Genomic DNA, 17419 nt, shown 5'->3' with positions numbered 1-17419 from the left:
ATATATTGTCTTGTGTTTATTGTACAGTAAGAACTGTAGTTCCAAATGCTCACAAGTGAATTCTGGAAGTTTAAAGGCAAAAGTTTAGAAATTTAAGGAACAGAATCAAACTCCTGTGACATTTTCTCAAATGATATTTGATAAGTGGTACAGATCTGTGAAGGTTGAACAGGATTTTGAAACACTTAGCTAGGTAATGCTTATGGAAGAATGTGAAAAAATGTGCATCCTTTTAGGAACAAGATCCCACACAGAAATCAATCCCACTTCTAAAATCAGCAAAAATTGTATAAACTGCAACAATGGCTGGTGATTATGAATGATCTCAAACATATGAGCAGCTGTAAACCTTTGTTTGCAAACCCACTCAGAAACTGGAGAGCTCAGCAATCTGATAATGAACAGAATATTGGTTGCAGTGAGGAAGATAGCAGAAATGAAAAGACATGTATTCCTTAAAACAGTGAAAAAGACAGAATTGAGGATAAGGGTAACTTACGTGGATCACCATATTAGTTTTGTTTAATACTGTATATAAGCACTAAGTGTTGCAAAATAAAAGCCAAAATAGTTGCATTTGTGACATTATGTCTTGAGGGCATGCTGTACCTGTAGGGGGAGCTTGTGACAAAACATAGGGATGAAATCTAATTTCTGTGAGACCAGATAAGTAGTCCAATAAAAACAGGCAAGCAAATTAATATTCTTATAGATATGGAATGTGATCAATTGTTGATAAAGTCAGGTGAAGAGGATTTCAGATCAGAAAATCAGCTACTAAAAATTTGATAAAGTGTGTTAATGGAAGTTGTTTAACTGCTCTATTGCATACATCGAACTTAACATGTAGCATTTTTCCAGAACTACAATTATGGGGATTGTGTCTAAGTAGACCGTGAAAGATGCTGATTTTATATTGGGAAATAACCTGGCTGGATGTAAGGTGTTACCATTCAAATAGTTTCAGAAAAGATCAATGAAATTGCTGAAACGGAAAATGTTCAAGGGAGAATCAAACGATGTGTAAAAATCTAAGACTTCCTGTGTTTCTGCTATGAAAATGAATATTTTCAATCTTTGATTTGCTCAGAATTAAAAAAGCTCAAGCTGTTGATTTTAAAGGAACATTCCAACCTCAGACTGTCAATTAGTGGTTAAGGGTTGGAGCCAAATTGAACCTGTTTGATTTAAATATGCCCGCAGAATCTGATTGAGAGGTTTCAGGACAGGTAGTAGCAATCTTCCAAGCTAATGATGAAATAAAAGAGAAGGATTGCATATAAACCAAAGATTCGGCTATGCATCAATAAAGATGCTGCTGATGTATATTCTTCAACAATACATTAAAACTTCAAAATGATGGACATATGAACATAATGAAAGACAAAATTATCACAAAAGTTGACTATTCAGCCCTTCTACCATCCAATAAGATCATGGCTGATCTGATTGCGTGTTTCAAATTCCATATTCCTATTCACAAACAGCCCCCACATAACCCGCTTCCAGATTAAGAATCTATCTGCCTCTACTGTAAAAATATTTCATGATCCCACCGGACGTGCCTTCTGGTGCAGAGTTCTGAAATCACACAACCCTCAGAAAACAGTCCTGGCCTAAAAGTGGGACTCCTAATTCTATTTAAAAAAAGAGCCCATTGTTCTGGATTCACCCACAAGGGAAAACATTCCTTCTAAATCCACCTAATCAAGATTATTCAGGATCTTATACACTTCTATCAAATCAACCCACTCATCAGAAAGCTTTAACAGTTGTGCAAAAAGAACTGCTAAACAAAAATGCGGATGCTGAGTGGGTGAACAAAAAAGCAACACAAATTTCAACAAGTTCATGAGTTATCTAGAAAGATGAAGATATTTTATCTTACAATGTAACCTGAAAACAAAAGTTTTTAAAGCAGTTGAGGATCTACCTTGACTAAATAACAAACGGCTTATACAAAGGTAGTGTTAAGACCATATGACACACGTAAAGAACTAGGTCATTTGGCCATATGTTTCTCAATCCCCATTCTCCTGAATTCACCTGTAACTCTTGATCCCCTTAGTAATGAGTGTCTCCTGAAAAAGAATGTAAAGTTTACAATTTGGAAATGAATTTAATGTTAAAAATGATCCCACATATATACACAAGGAGGATGATTCATATATGTTTTGAAGATTTGTTTAGATTTTCACATTTAAAATCTTGCAAATATGGAAGCAAATGGAGGTCAGGAGTAAAGGTGGCTCAAAGATTGTGTTAAAAAGGCAATATCTTGATGACAAAGCAGTGTCTGAATTTAAAGAAAAAGAAAGGGAATTAATTACTCCAGAGGGCAAGAAACATTATGACAGAGCATTTCTCCTGGATTTACTATTTCCAGTTGCTAGTCCCTGAAAGCCTCAAACATTATCAGTGATAAGTAATGTTATTCTTAAAGTTAACTAGGTCAAACTTAGAAATGTTCTCATGCACAACATAGAAAAACTGTAAAAAAAAAGACAATTCAGCATAGGAAAGAAGATTTGATAATAACGAGCCAATGAAAGTAAAGCCACCAGTAAAGTGAAGTGAGCTCCCATTCTCAAGAAAGTTGGAATTTTAAGAAATTGTCCAAACATAATTTTAAATCCTAATTATCATGAGATTGGGGTGGCAGGTTAAGCATTTTAATGTGTCAAAATACTTTAACAAAGAACTGTGAAAGAGGAGAGAATATGGTTTGTACAACATCATTTTCTTGTGTCCTCCAAGATAGACCCTTAACTCAGTCTTCTCATTGTTTCTATCCTGTGCCTGTCTTATCATTTTCCAATAACTTTCCTCAATTTGCAAGCCATCAAGCTTGGATATAAACTTAAAAAAGAGCCCCCTTGTTTTGGATTCACACACTAGGGAAAAAATCCTTTTTAAAAAAATCTTCCCTCCATAGATATATCTTACTTGTTCATTCCCTCTGAACTTGTGTCTTTCCTAGGCTCTCTGCCTTTACATGGATGCATTCAGCAAATTTATTTATTGACTCTCCTTCACACTTCATTTGTTACTTTTTCTGTTCAGGTGATTCTTTGAAGTATTACCACAGTAATAAAAAACAAAGAACAGTACAGTCAGGAACTGGCTTTTTGGCCCACCAAGACTGTGTCGACACATGATGCCCTTCCGAATCAAAAACCTTTTGCAGCTATGCAGAACTTGGGGTGGCACAGTGGCTCAGTGGTTAGCACTGCTGCCTCATAGCGCCAGGGACCTGAGTTTAATTCCCGCCTCGTGTGTCTGCGTGGAGTTTGCACATTCTCCCCATGTTTGTGTGGGTCCCCTCCGGGTGCTCCGGTTTTCTCCCAGGTGAATTGGGAGGAAAATTGCCATTGTGTTAGATGCATTAGTCAGGGGTAAATATAGGGGGGGGAATGGGTCTGGGTGGGTTACTCTTTGGAGGATCAGTGTGGACTTATTGGGCTGAAGGGTCTGTTCCCATGTTGTAGGTAATCTAATCTACTTATCCATCTATTCCCTGCCTATTCATATGTCTACCAAGTCGCCTCTTAAACTTGCTCTTGTATCCTCATCTACTACCTTCTCTGTGTAAAAAAACCTGCATCTCATATTTCCTTTACCATCCCTTTTTACCTTAAACCTATGTCCTCTACTAATTGAGATTTCTACCCTGGGAAAATGACTCCAAATATCCATTCTATTCATGCCTGTCATAATTTTATCAGTCCACCCCTCATCCTTTGACATTCAAGTGAAAACATACCAAGTTTGTGCAATCTCTCCTCATAGATAATACCCACCAAACCAAACAACATCCTGTTCAACCATTTCTGTACCCTCTTCAAAGCATCCACATCCTCTGGTAGTATGGTGATCAGAAGTGTACATGATATTCCAAATGTGCCCTAACTAAGGTTCTATGCTACTACAACATGACTTGCCAATTTTTATACTTATGCCCCAACTAATGAAGGCAACCATCCCATATGCCTTCTTGACCACCTTATTCACTTGTGTTTTCACATTTAAGGAACTGTACACATGTATGCCTAGATACCTCCATATGTTAATTCTTCTATGGGTTTTGCCATTTACCATGTACTTCCATTTTGCATTAGATCTTCCAAAATGCATCATCTTGTTCTGATTAAACTCCACCTGCCATTTCTCCATGCAAGTGTCCAGCCTATCTGTATCCCGCTGTATCTTCTTACAATCCTCCTCACTATCCACAGCTCCCTCAGTCTGTGTGTCATCTGCAAACTTACTCATCATGCCATCTATATTCTCCTCCAAGTTGTTTATATACATTTCAAACAAGAAAGTCCCAGCACTGATCCTTGCAGAAGATCACAGGTCACAGATCTCCAATCTGAAAAATACCCTTCCACCCCAACTCTGTCTTCTATGACAAAGCCAGTTTTGTATCCATTTTGTCATCTTACTGCGGACTCATTTGACTTAAGGTAGATAAAATGCAAATCATTGAAAAAAAATCATTTCACATTTCATGATCAGCCAGTCCAGCGAGGAGATAATATGGTTGACATTGCTCTCCTCTTATTAAACGAGTATGTTATAATCTATCCCACATAAGTAACAAGATATTATCATTTAAGTATTTCAAAAAATTTCATTCCTCTTAAAGGTGGGGTGAGAGTGATGACACAAACAACATCAGAAACAGAGTGAGCATGTGCACTGCATGAGGTGACACTGTATAAAACACACCAGGGAAGAATCTCTGCTTTATACAAGGCAACCTCACCTGCATAGTGCAAAAGAAATACAATATTTGGTCTCAGATGTGACACATAGACAGTCAGCAGGTGTTTCTGCTTCTAGTTTATTTCTAGTAACTTGTTGGAAATGCTTATTTGAATAAGATATTAACAAACCCAAAAGTCAGTCAACATTCACTATGAAGAATTGTTACTTAGGCTATTAGCAATAATTGGTATTCTTGTGGCTATTTCACCTGAATTGTGGGTCAGTGAGACACTATAGTAATTAACATCTGCATCTTTCTTTGTCAGTTTGAGCCAATCTTAAGACGTGTTGTACAGGATTCATTGAGGATTCTACCCTATTCTTAAATAAGAGAAACATAATGCATGCAGTCATGTTGCTATAAGTAATCAGTAGAGTATACTGCTCCAATAACGTTGTACTCTGTAAATATGAAATTATCCTACTTTGATAGCAAATATCAATTTCATGATCATGTTTCTGTAAACAGGCTAAAAGGTATGATATTACAACAGTTATTGTTGACTGACTTTCACACATACCAATGTAACATACATCACAGGTCATCAGAGATTTAAGTGAATCCAAGCATTGTGACAGGTAAAATATGTACATTGATCTTTTTTTATAATGAAGCTACTAACCTGATAGCCCTGGTTATCCTTTGTCTGTTCACCAATGCTATAATGTTTCTTGTTCTTTTGCAATTTAATATTCTATTTCTAAAAATGTTTAAGCAACCATTTGTCACCAACAAAATCTGATGATTACATTGGTAACTAGTTTCCAAAGTTTGCTGATGAAAATGCCAAAAGGGTTTCAGCACAATCAAATCCAAGCTAGAGTTTCAAAATCTGTGAAGAGTTCATGCCCCAATAGTCAAACAGTGAATAAACCCATTACCATATCACATCATTCAATGAACACTTTTAAAAGGCAAATATGATTCACCAGCTCTGTCTGTCTCCACTTTGTTCCTCTTTTCCTGAATGAGCTTAATACAATCTGGCTGCACTAGAGCTAGCAAACCTCCAGTACCCCACCCAACTGGTTATTATCACCAATACTTCAGGACTGAGTGTGTTAACAGGTCACTCAACTGTACAGATACCACGATCAAACACACCCTACTGTGGTCAACTGAGATCAGTTATCTCAAAATAAACTGAGGATGAAACCAATGCCAACCAATAAAATTGTTTCAACATATTTTGTATAACTAGCTACATTGCAATGACTTTGTATAGATCCAATTATGGGATGGAGATTCTACATCTTCCTGTAATTAGTTTGCAGAAGCAATTAAATTTATCTGTACATAACTGAATGTGAGTCCCATGAATTGAAAGACCATGAGAAACAGGAAAAGCAGTAGGCCATTCGGTCCCTTGGAGTCTGTTCCATCATTCAATAGGATCATGGTTGATCTGACACTCCTCAAGTCTACTTCCTGCCCTTTCCCTGTAGGTCTTGATTTCTCCGCTGATGAAGAATCTATCTATCTTGGTCTAAAATACGTACATTGATCTTTTTTTATAATGAAGCTACTAACCTGATAGCCCTGGAAGAAATTAAGGATTTCCTTGACTCCAGTGTTGTAAGCTAGTCCTTGCATCCTGACGATGGTGCCATGCTGGGTTGGCAAAGTGGCAGTCGGCGATGGGAAATAGCCAATGTTGGTTGGGGAACCAGGAGGACTAGAAATAAAGTGATGACAAGTAAAGATTAAAGATGTTTCACGAGGTTACATGAAGCATACATTGGTACAGAAGTAGAAAATATCGTCAGGCAGACTGACATCTTAGAAACGGGTTAACATTTCAACTATTATTTCTCATGAAAATAAATAGCAATATATTTATTTTCCACATTTATGCCCTTGCTATTTATGTCAATTCTGACTAAAGATTACATCTGAAATGCTAAGCCTTCTCTTTTCCTGTTCGGTCGCAGTCATTTACAACATTGTGCATTGACTTCAAGTTCACAGAATTTATACTTCTTTTATTCTACAATATCTTGTATGATTTCTGTTCAAAAAGTGTTTCCTATTCAGTCAGGTAAAGGTGATTACGCATAGTAACAATGCAGGTATAAACTATTGAGAACTCACCCAAAATATCCAGCAATTCTGCTACAAACTCAAACAATTCACCCAGAGACACAACATTTTTAAGAATCAATAGATTAAACATTTTGAATTGTAAAAATACTTATCCTGTTAAATAATGATTCCATCAACAATGTTTCTAGCTTTTAATTATGTAATAGCACAATGATAGATCTGATTTTTAACTGAGTAGTTTGGAAAATTTTCTAATAAATACCTGCATTTTTGTTTTTATACACCTTTCTTTTACTTTGCCCAGGATATTTTTTGTTAAAATCAAAAGATCATAAAATGTAGGAACAGAAGTAGGCCATTCAGCCCGTCAAGACTGCTTTGCCATTCAATGAAATTATGGCTGATTTGATTATCCTTGACTGCACTTTCCTGCCTTTTTTCCATAACTCTTGATTCCTTGACTGATTAAAAATCTATCTATCACAGCCTGGAATACAGCTCCTCAGTAAAAAAATCCACAGATTCACTATCCTCTAAGTGAAGAAATTCCACGAAGGCTAGTATCCAGTCACCCTTTGCCTCCATGTACATAGTATGCAACACTGATCCAGCTGGCACAGACCCAGCTTCTTGAGTGAGAAAACCCCTGACACTCGCATTTATATTTATCAGCCAGGACTCACTAATTAGACCAGGTGAACAGTCCCAATTAGGGAACTCACATTCTACGATATCGACCTGGCTGACATCGCTTCATCAACTCTAATCACTGTCTTAAATGTGGAACCCCTTATTCAGAAATTATGCCTTCTCAGTCCCAGACTCCCTAACAAGGGGAAACAAATTCTCTGGGTCTACCTTGTCAAACCCCTTTCTTACTGAATCTTGTACGTTTCAATAAGACCAACTCTCAGTTTTCTAAACTCAAACAAGTACAGTGCTAACCTACTCAATCTCTCCTCAGAAAGCAATACCTAGTATTATAATAGTGAACCTTCTCTGCTTTGTCTCCAATGTCAGTATATCTTTCTTTAAATAAAGTGCCCAAAACTGTTCCAGCTGTGGTCTGACTACAGTTTTTTTTTGGTTAGTGCCTTGTATAGTTTGAGCAAAACCTCCTTGCTTTTATACTACTTCAAAGGCCCACATTCAATTGTGTTCCCTGTTATCTGCTGAATGGATGCTAGCTTTTTGAGATTCATGGATGAGGATTCCCAAATCACTTTGTTCCGTGGCTTTTTTCAGTTTTTCTTCAGTTGAATAATATTCAGCTTCTCTATTCTTCCTGCCAAAGAGCACAACCTCACATTTTCCCACATTGTGTTCCATCTGCCAAGTTTTTGCCACTCACTTAACCTGTTTATATTTCTCTTCAGACTCTTTGTGTTACCCTCACTACTTGCCACACCACATATTTTTGCATCATCTGTAAAATTGGCTATAGTGCATTCACATTCTTCATTCAAATCATTTAGATGTATTGAAAACAATTGTGAAACGCAGCACTGATTCCTGTGGTTCCTATTTGCAGGTTGCCACCTGGACCCCAATTCTTTGTATTCATGGTATCATGGAATTTGAGAAAACAGCTCAGCCTAATATTCTACATTGGCGCAGCTGGTGATGGGTTTATGCAGAATTGAAACCTGAGGGCAGAGTTGTGCTTTGTGCCAGTAAAAGACAGACTACCTGCACTGATGGATCCTGTCAAATAACAAAATTTGCAAAAGGTGGAAATGTTACTTGAATGCGCTTATATTTACATTGCTGTAATTTGTTTTATTCCCAAGAAAGCTCTTTGACCACTGTTTGATGCAATGGGAAGAGAGGCAGTTCCAGAATGCATCATGTAAATGGGATAGCAATCTCAGAGTAATACTGACTTAATGAATGAATGATTTATTGTTACATATATCGAGAGAGATACACTTAAAAATGTTCTGTCACTACAATCCGGCTCCAAAGGATAAAAAGAAAGTACTTAACTAGAGTTCATCTTCATTGACTGGGGTCCCAAACGCAGTTTCAGGACTTCTGCAAGGTGTCTGCTCTGGGCCTACACAGCCAGGGCTCACGCTCCAGGCACAGACACCGCTGTCGTTGGAAACCCACTGCTCCTAAAAGAGTCCACACTCCAGGCCTACTACAGCCAGGAGTTTCTGCTCCGCCATCACTGCAACCGACACCCCGCTGCCATTCAGGAGTCCACACATTGGGCCTACAGGCTAGGACTCACTGCCAACACACTGCTCCAGCTTCCCCATGACATCAAGATGATGAAGAATGCATCATCTTGAAAAAAAAGGAAGATAAAAAGATGAAAAAGAGAGATAGAGAGAGAGAGAGAGAGAGAGAGAGAAAGAATGTAAAGCTGCAAAGTAACATAGTCTTGGTTCCTTGGATATGGTTTTACCAATACAGTTCAGCTATGCAACTGAAAAGTGATTATATGCAAACTTTTTTTTGTAATTATTGTTAGTTAGCTATTGATTATTGACTCAACGAAGTATTTAAGGTTTATTCAAAGCAAGGTTTCACAGTGGAAATGTCAAAACAGTATGCAGCTGTGGAGTGATGTACAATCCACAGTGCGACTTGAGTGCAGGGAAAGAAGCTGACTGGTGAATATTTCTAGTCTTTAAAGTAAAACTAATGTCTTCAGTTTGTGGTTAAATCTCCAGTGTTTTTCTTCTTCTCTTTTGAAAATAGCTGCATAAGAATAAGATTGATACTGGTAACTTCTTAAAAATCTTTTATAAGTAAAATATTAAAGTAAAATGTGAAGAACTGGAAATTCAGAGCCATTGATTTGGAAATTAAATCAAATATGATCGCAGGCTTTAACATGCAGAAACTGCTGGACAACAATATGATTGAGAGTGAACATATCTGTACTAAGTGCTTGCAGCCCAGAGATCTTCAGATCTGAGAAGAGGAATTGGAATCTGAGTTGTAGACATTGCAGACATTCTCAGCATTCAGAGAAGGGACAAGTTCTCTGAGCACTTTGCTCCAGAGGGCAGTAGGGCTCAGACTAAGTAATTCAAAATTGGTTGATGAATAGGAACAGGAAGGTGTAACTACAGGTGAGGCATATATGAGACCTGGAGTTTGTAATGGAGGAGACTTGGTCCCTGCAACTATTCAACAGTTACGAGATTTTGTAAGTTTTTTTTAATACACTTGTGGGATGTGGGTGTCGCTGGCTGGCCAGCATTTATTGCATATCTTGAGCTTTCTTGAGACGGTAATGGTGAGCTGCATTTTGAACCACTGCAGTCCACATGCAGTAGGTTGACCCACTATGGCCTTAGGGAGAAAATTTCAGGAATTTGACCCAATGACACTGAAGAAATAGCAATATATACCTAAGTCAGGATAGTGAGTGGCATGGGGGGGATCTTGCAAGTGGTGGTAGAGGTAGCCATTAGGAACAATTTATAGACAGTGTGTTTGACACCATTCCCTAAAACAAAATGCTGTGAATCCAAAGAGGAACAGGTTACTTTGGATCTGGTGATGTATACTGAGGCAAATACAATAAATGATGTCAAAATAAAAGATTCTTTTAGAAAGAGTGAGCATAATATGGTAGAATTTAGCATTCAGTGGGAATGATCTTTGGTTGGAAAGAACTATGCTAAGCTTGTACAAGGGCAATTACAAAGGAATGAGAGCAGAGCAAGCTGGAGTGGGCGGGGACAGGCATTTAGCAGCAAAGAGTTGAGACAAAAAAGGAAGATGTCGAGAAAATAGTGTGTTGCTCACAGCAAAATTACATCCCAGGGAGCAAAAAGGAATGTGGGAAGGAAAAAAGCACGAAGCATGGTCAACCAGAGAAGTTAAGGCTAGGATCAAACTGAAAGAAATAGAATTAGTTCAGAATGGCTCTGTGGTCAATGCAGACATGGTGAGCTGTAGGGCCTGTGTTCCTATGCTGCATTGTTTTATGCTGTTTGGATTAATGTGGTAAAAATTAATGGCAAAGCTGAGATTGGGAAAGTTTGAAAAAAAACATATAATCAACAAAAAAGGGAGAAGATAAACTTTGAAAGTAAACTTGCACGTAATATCAAGACAAACAGCAAGATCTTCTTTAAATATATAAAGAAAAACAGAAGCCAAAATGAACATAGGCTCCTTAGAGAATGAGGTCAGGGAAATCTCAATGGAAATGACAGAGGAGTTGATTAAATATATTGCATCAGGCTTCACAGTTGTATTCCAAAATTACTAAATACTGAGGGGTAGAAGGAGGAGAGAAAATAGGTTCAATAACTAACCCGAGAGAAAACAAATGCTCAGGAAACCATTGGGCACATCACCAATAAGTCCTTTGGACCTGATGGGTTGCATCCTAGGATATTGGAAGAAGTAGCTACTGAGACACTGGATGCACTGGTGGTAATCTTCCAAGAATCCTTAGATTCCAACAAGTCCCAAAGGACTGGAAAACTGACAATAGGTAACTATAGGCCAGTTAGGATAATGCCTGTTCTTGGGAAACGATGATTTCTGTAGAAAGGATGCAATGGCAGAACATTTAGGATTATGTAATATAATCAAGCAGAGTCAGCAATGCTTCACAAAGGAGAAATCATGCATGACAGATGTATAAAATTATTTGAGGAAATAATGAGCAGGTTTCATAAAGGAGAAGGAGGGGTTATGATATATTTGGATTTTCAGAAGGCACTTGATAAAGCGCCACACATTAGGTTACTTAATAGGATGAGCCCATGCTATTGGAGGTAGCATATCAGCACAGATAGAGGATTATTCAACTAATAGAAGATATACTTATAGAATAAGAGGAACATTTTCAGGATGGCAAACTGTAATTAAGACAGTATCATAGGATCAGTGTTGGGAGCACAATTATTTATAAAATATTAATAATGTGGATGAGGAAAGTGAATGTAGACAAATTTGCAGATGACACAAAATTAGATGGGATGTCAAGTGGTGAAGATGACTAAACACTCAACAAAGGGATATAAATAGTTTAAGCAGTGGACAAAAACTTGGGAGATGGAATGTAATGTGGAAAGATTTGACGTTGTGAATTTTGGCAGAAGAAAAGGAACTGAATATTATTTAAATGGAAAAAGACTACAGAAATATATGAATAGAGGGATTCAGGAGTCCTTTTGCATAACTCTCAAATAGCTAGCATATGAGTTCAGCAGATAATGGGAAGGCAAATAGAAATGGTTTTCATTTCAAGGAGAATAGAGCCTTACTGAAACTATACTAGGTACTAGTGAAACACCAGCTGGAATATCATTTTGGGCCACTTCTCTAAGGAAAGATATACTAGCAATGCAGGCAGCGCAAAGAAGATTCACTATGCTGACCCCAGGTATAGAGGAACTGTCTTGTGAAAAGAGTTTGAAGAGGTTGGACCTGTACGCATTGGAATTTGAAGGAATGAGAACTGACTTATTCACACATGTAAGATTCTTAGGGGAGTTGACAGTGTAGATTTGGAAAAGTTTTTCCGTGAGAGATTCTAGGACTAGAGGGTATAATCTCAAATAATCAGGTGTTATTCTTTTAGGGGGAATTTTATTTCTCAGAGGGCAGTAAATCTGGAATTCTTCACTGTAGACATCTGGTTGAAGCTGGGTTGATAAGGATATTCAATGCTAAAACAGACAGATTTTTAATCAGTAAAAGAATCAAGAGATGTGGGGAAAAGGCAGGACAGTGACGTTAAGGATTACCAGACTAGCCATGATTTCATTGAATGGGAGAGCAGGCTTATGCTCATATATCTTATGATCATTTGAAAGGACTTGACAGCATTTCCATCTATTTTTGTACAATAAATATTATTTTCTCCTCTTCTTCTGTATTGATCAACCCTCCAACCACCCAACCCCTTCAGCAAAATTTCCTCAGGACTAAATATGCAATGTGTGCCACATTGGTCTGGTTCAATTACTAGCCTTTAGAAGGTACTGTTGTGCAATTGCTTTATATTTTTCTAATGGCTTCTAATTGGTTGCTTCCCAACACTGACATAACTGAGGTGACTTTGTGGGCTATACAGGTACAGACCTGTACTATAGCATTCCATGCATGTTGAGCTTTAGTGAACTTATCAACTATTACATTCTCTCTACTTAAAGAATAATCATCTACACAAAAACAATTTACTGAGGAAAGCTGCGTGCTTATTTCCAGAGATTAGGAGCCGAGGATAATCTGAACCAATGCTCAATAATATATGACCTTGTAAGTGTAAAGCAAGAAGTAGTTCACAACTGTATGAAGGGTCAAAACATTCTTGACATTATGATAAAGCTAACACAGTTAGTTTATTGGTTGCAGTTTAGTTATTAACTTGCTCTATTTTTATAAATACTTTTATTGCTTTTCCATGTTCATGAAGTTAAAGATCTTAATTCAAGATAACGGGGTCATTAATTGGTTAAGCCAGATTCTGATACAGTCAGACCAAAATAATTAATTGGTATGTTTCTTTCTTTATTTAAAAGTGCTGAATGGCAAGCTAATTTAATAGGTGTGTCACAATAAATTACTTATATAACAGAGTCAATCTTAGGCTTAATTTTAGCAGTCCCATCTTCCAGTCAAAAGTTGCCAGCAGTGGCTGAGTCTTGTAAACACTTCAGTAAATACTGGAGCTAATATTCTGAGGTGTAGAAACGTAACTCTGTTCTGTCTAATTTTTCCTGTCAATGCGCTGACCTGCAAGGTTTGTGCGAGGCAATGATTTCTGTAAACAGAGGTCAATGTGTCCGCATGCCAGTTGGTAAATGCAGATGGTCATGCAACTTATCAAAGATACATGCATAAAACCAATTGTTCTAGTCAAAGTTTATATTACAGATTGTTTTTTCACTTTCATGTATGGAAGGTGTAAATATCCAAATCAAGTTAATTAAAATAATAAACAAACTACTGGTTGAAGGAGTCTACATAAAGTGATTGTGGTTACTCTCTCAGTTCAGTTAATTGTGGGGATAAGTGCACAGCATTGACACCTCCAATCCAAAAGATCACATGTTGACTGGAGAGGAAACAATTCCATCTGGTTCAGTACAGGTTGGAGGTAAGGTATGATGTTAAATACAAGACAAAGCTTTAAAATGTATTTAACCTATCCTAGCTGACACCAAAATGCTTAATACAGATATAAGGACCAAATTTTCATGTCTGCATCTGTGTCAGAATGGAGTTAGTGGCCTTTAAAATGGTGTGGGGATTCCTACCCCTATTTCCATCACTGTGTATTTACAGGATACGTCTGTTACCTTGGTCACATTGCTGGGGTAGTCATTTTAGACTGCTTGCATTTTCAGGGAGTTGAGCCTGTTGATGGAACATTGTTCACAGCAACTCAGGAATCATGAATCATGGGAGACATTCTAGTTTTGCATTCAAAAGAAGTTGCCAACTTTTCATCATAATGCATTGCTATATGACAAGTTAAATATGTTGTCAATATTTTGATTTTCGGTAGGGCTTTGTTTACAAAGTGGTCATAATTGTCAAAAAGTATTTGGACAAGTCACACTAAATTATCCACTGGATAAAGTGCTCTTCTATTTTGAGTAACGTGGAATTTTAATTCCACCTTGTCAATTACACTCAAGCGTTAACCTTTTCTTTGTCTGAAAAATTTGATTCAACCTTTCACTCAGATTAGTATCTGTTCAATTTCCTCAAAGGTGTTTACGTAATCACCCTTTGACATAAGGTTTTGTTAATTCAGTTATGTAATTGAATCACATAATGAATACTTGGCTAAAGTCTGAATTGCTTCAATGTGAGTTTGTCTTGATCAACAGTTTAATGAGTTCACAAGAGAATTATGTCTTCTGGAAGCATTTCTGAATATTGGTTTACTTTGACAAGTTTATGACCACTGACTAGGAATTACATTTCCAAGTAAAAATTTGAATAACTGTAACCAAAACAGAAAATGCTGGAAAATCTCAGCAGGTCTGGCAGCAGCTGCAAGGAGAGAAAAGAGCTGATGTTTCAAGTCTAACTGACCCTTTGTCAGCTTTGACAGATGCTGCCAGACCTGCTAAGATTTTCCAGCATTTTCTCTTTTGGTTTCAGATTCCAGCATCGGCAATAATTTGCTTTTATTTGAATAACTGTACTTGATTTAACAGTTTTATGAGCGCCTAAGAGAATTAAAGGCTTCCCCCCAAGTGAAGTTGAATGACTGTTTGTCTATTTTGACAGTTGCATGAGCATTCCAAAAATTTCCCAGGCAGGAGGCAAGGTCACAACTTTGGAAAGTGACCCAATTTGGGATTCCTGCCTTGTAGGCCTATAGAAAAAACACTCCATTCACCAATTTCAGAATTACATCTGCTCATAAGACAAAATTCACAAGAATGCACTGCCTAGAAGAAGAACAGTCAATTAAATCAATTTATGCCCTGTTTGGCAACTCCCCACAGCACCCCCCCAAAAAAAATTATCCTTCTTTTGTAAATAATGCTGGACTTGAGCTGGGTGCACTATTTACAAAGAAACATACAGACGCAGAAAGTAGCAGCATCAATAGGACATTTGTTATGATCATGATTAATCAACAACTCAATAGTCTGTTCCCACTTTCCTCATATTCTTTGATCCCTTTAGCACTAAGTGTTCTATTTAATTCCTTCTTGAAATCATACAATTCTTTGGGCTCAACTGCTTTCTGTATAGCAAGTTTCACAAGCTCACAACTCTCTGGCTGAAGAACTTTATCCTTATCTAGTCCTAAATTGTTAACACAGTATCCTCGGACTGTGACCCTTGGTTCTAAAATCCCCTACCATTGAGAACATCTTTACTGCATTTACCTGTAGGATTTTAGAGCTTTGTTTCCGCTTCACTCCAGTGAATATAATTCTAATCATTCAACCTCTCCTCATACGTCAGCCCTGCCATCCCAGGAATCAGTCTGTACCAAGAGCATTCTTCCTGATATAAGGAGACCAAAAGAGCATACAATATTCCAGGTTGTGGTCTCACCAAACCCTGTATAATTGCAGCAAGACATCCCTGCTCCTGTACTCGAATTCTCTTGCTATGAAAGTCAACATACTGTGACGATGATGCTCGTTTAACAAGATTGTTGTCCTGGTTTTTTTTCAAGAGTGCTTGTGAAAGGCAGATGTTTTGATTTGTCTGGGATTAGACCGCTTTGGTTATAGCTAACAGATACCACCTAAGGCAATAATCAGGAAAAAGGTTTTTCTTTGTAAACACTTGTACAATGAAAGGGGAGTGGCCATTCTCCCAACTCGAGGATTTTTCTAGTTTAGTTTAGTCTTAGCTGGGGACCCTGAGAAGCTGCAGTGGAAAAGGTTCCATGTTTTAGCCAATGATCCCTGGCTGATCCTCTCTGCAATCTCTCTCCCCTGTAAGAACTTGTGTTAGAATTTACTTTTTTGGCCGAGGGGTGTGTTTATGGGATGTTGCAGGAAATCGGAACAGCTCTTTGTTGAGTTGCGAGGGATATCATGTTGGTCGGGTTTTCAAATAGTTGTTATTCTAAATTCTGTTTCTTTTTGCTTACGTTTCATTCGGTCATCTGTAAATAAATTCCGTTTTATTTAAAACCGAGTGCTCTGACCAGCTGCATCACTCATGGAATATCTATCATACACCTGTTTAAAACAACTAGAGAAGTTAGGGTCTGGGCTACCTTCTTGAAATGTTTTGAGGGGATCTGGGGTGGTCTATAACAATACCATTTGATCTCTTTACTGCCAGTTGCACCCTGTATCCTTTACTTCAGCAACTGGTATACAAGGACATCCAGGTCTCATTGAAAATTCTCCTCTCTCAATTTACAGCCATTCGGATAATAATCTACCTTCCTATTTTTGCTGCCTAAGTGGATAACCTCACATTAGACTACATTGCCTACTCAATCAGTTTGTCACAATCACACTTCATCTCAGCATCCTCCTTACAGCTCACCCTCCCACCCAACTTTGTGTCGTATACAAATGTAGAGATATTACATTTAGTTCCCTCATCCAAATAATTAATATATATTGTGAATAGCTGGGGTTCAAGCACAAATCCCTGCAGTATCCCTCACTGCAGTCACTGTGTGCTATTTGGTGAAAAACCTGTTTATTCCTACTCTTTGTTTCCTGTTCTGCCAAGTCCTACCAATTTTCCATCCATCTCAAGACACTTTAATTCAATTCACTTTAATTTTACACATTAATCTCTTATGTGGGACTTTGTCAAGAGCCTTCTGAAACACCAAATACTGTAATCACCATTCATTGGCTTCGCTTCATCAACTCTACTAATTACACCCTCAAAGAATTCCTGTAGATTTGTCAAACACGATTTTCTTTTTGCTAACACAGCTGACTTTATCCAGTCCTACCACTGTTTTCAAATGCTCAGCTATTAAGTTTTTTATAATGTACTCTAGCATTTTCCCCACTATTGATGTCAGGCTGATTGGACTAGAATTCCTGGTTTTCTCTCTGCCACCCTGTTAAATAGAGGAATTACAGTAGCTACCCTTCAGTCTATAGGAACTGCTTGACAGTCTATGATATCTTGGAAGATGAACATCAATATATCAATTATTTCTTGTGC

General features: G+C 37.6%; 1 protein-coding gene across 5 annotated transcripts in view; it reads right to left on the bottom strand.

Annotated features, from left to right (window-relative positions):
• The window catches only part of esrp1 (epithelial splicing regulatory protein 1), a 153289-nt gene that overhangs the window by 85337 nt on the left and 50533 nt on the right, over positions 1–17419 (bottom strand). For all 5 annotated transcript variants that reach the window (XM_060823680.1, XM_060823675.1, XM_060823677.1 and 2 more), the window contains one exon: positions 6302–6446. In XM_060823680.1, the coding sequence (XP_060679663.1) occupies positions 6302–6446 (145 nt within the window). The remainder of the gene's footprint in view (positions 1–6301; positions 6447–17419) is intronic.

The sequence above is a fragment of the Hemiscyllium ocellatum genome, chromosome 4 (assembly GCF_020745735.1).
Source record: "Hemiscyllium ocellatum isolate sHemOce1 chromosome 4, sHemOce1.pat.X.cur, whole genome shotgun sequence".
Taxonomy (NCBI): domain Eukaryota; kingdom Metazoa; phylum Chordata; class Chondrichthyes; order Orectolobiformes; family Hemiscylliidae; genus Hemiscyllium; species Hemiscyllium ocellatum.
This window is presented reverse-complemented; position numbering and strand designations above follow the sequence as displayed.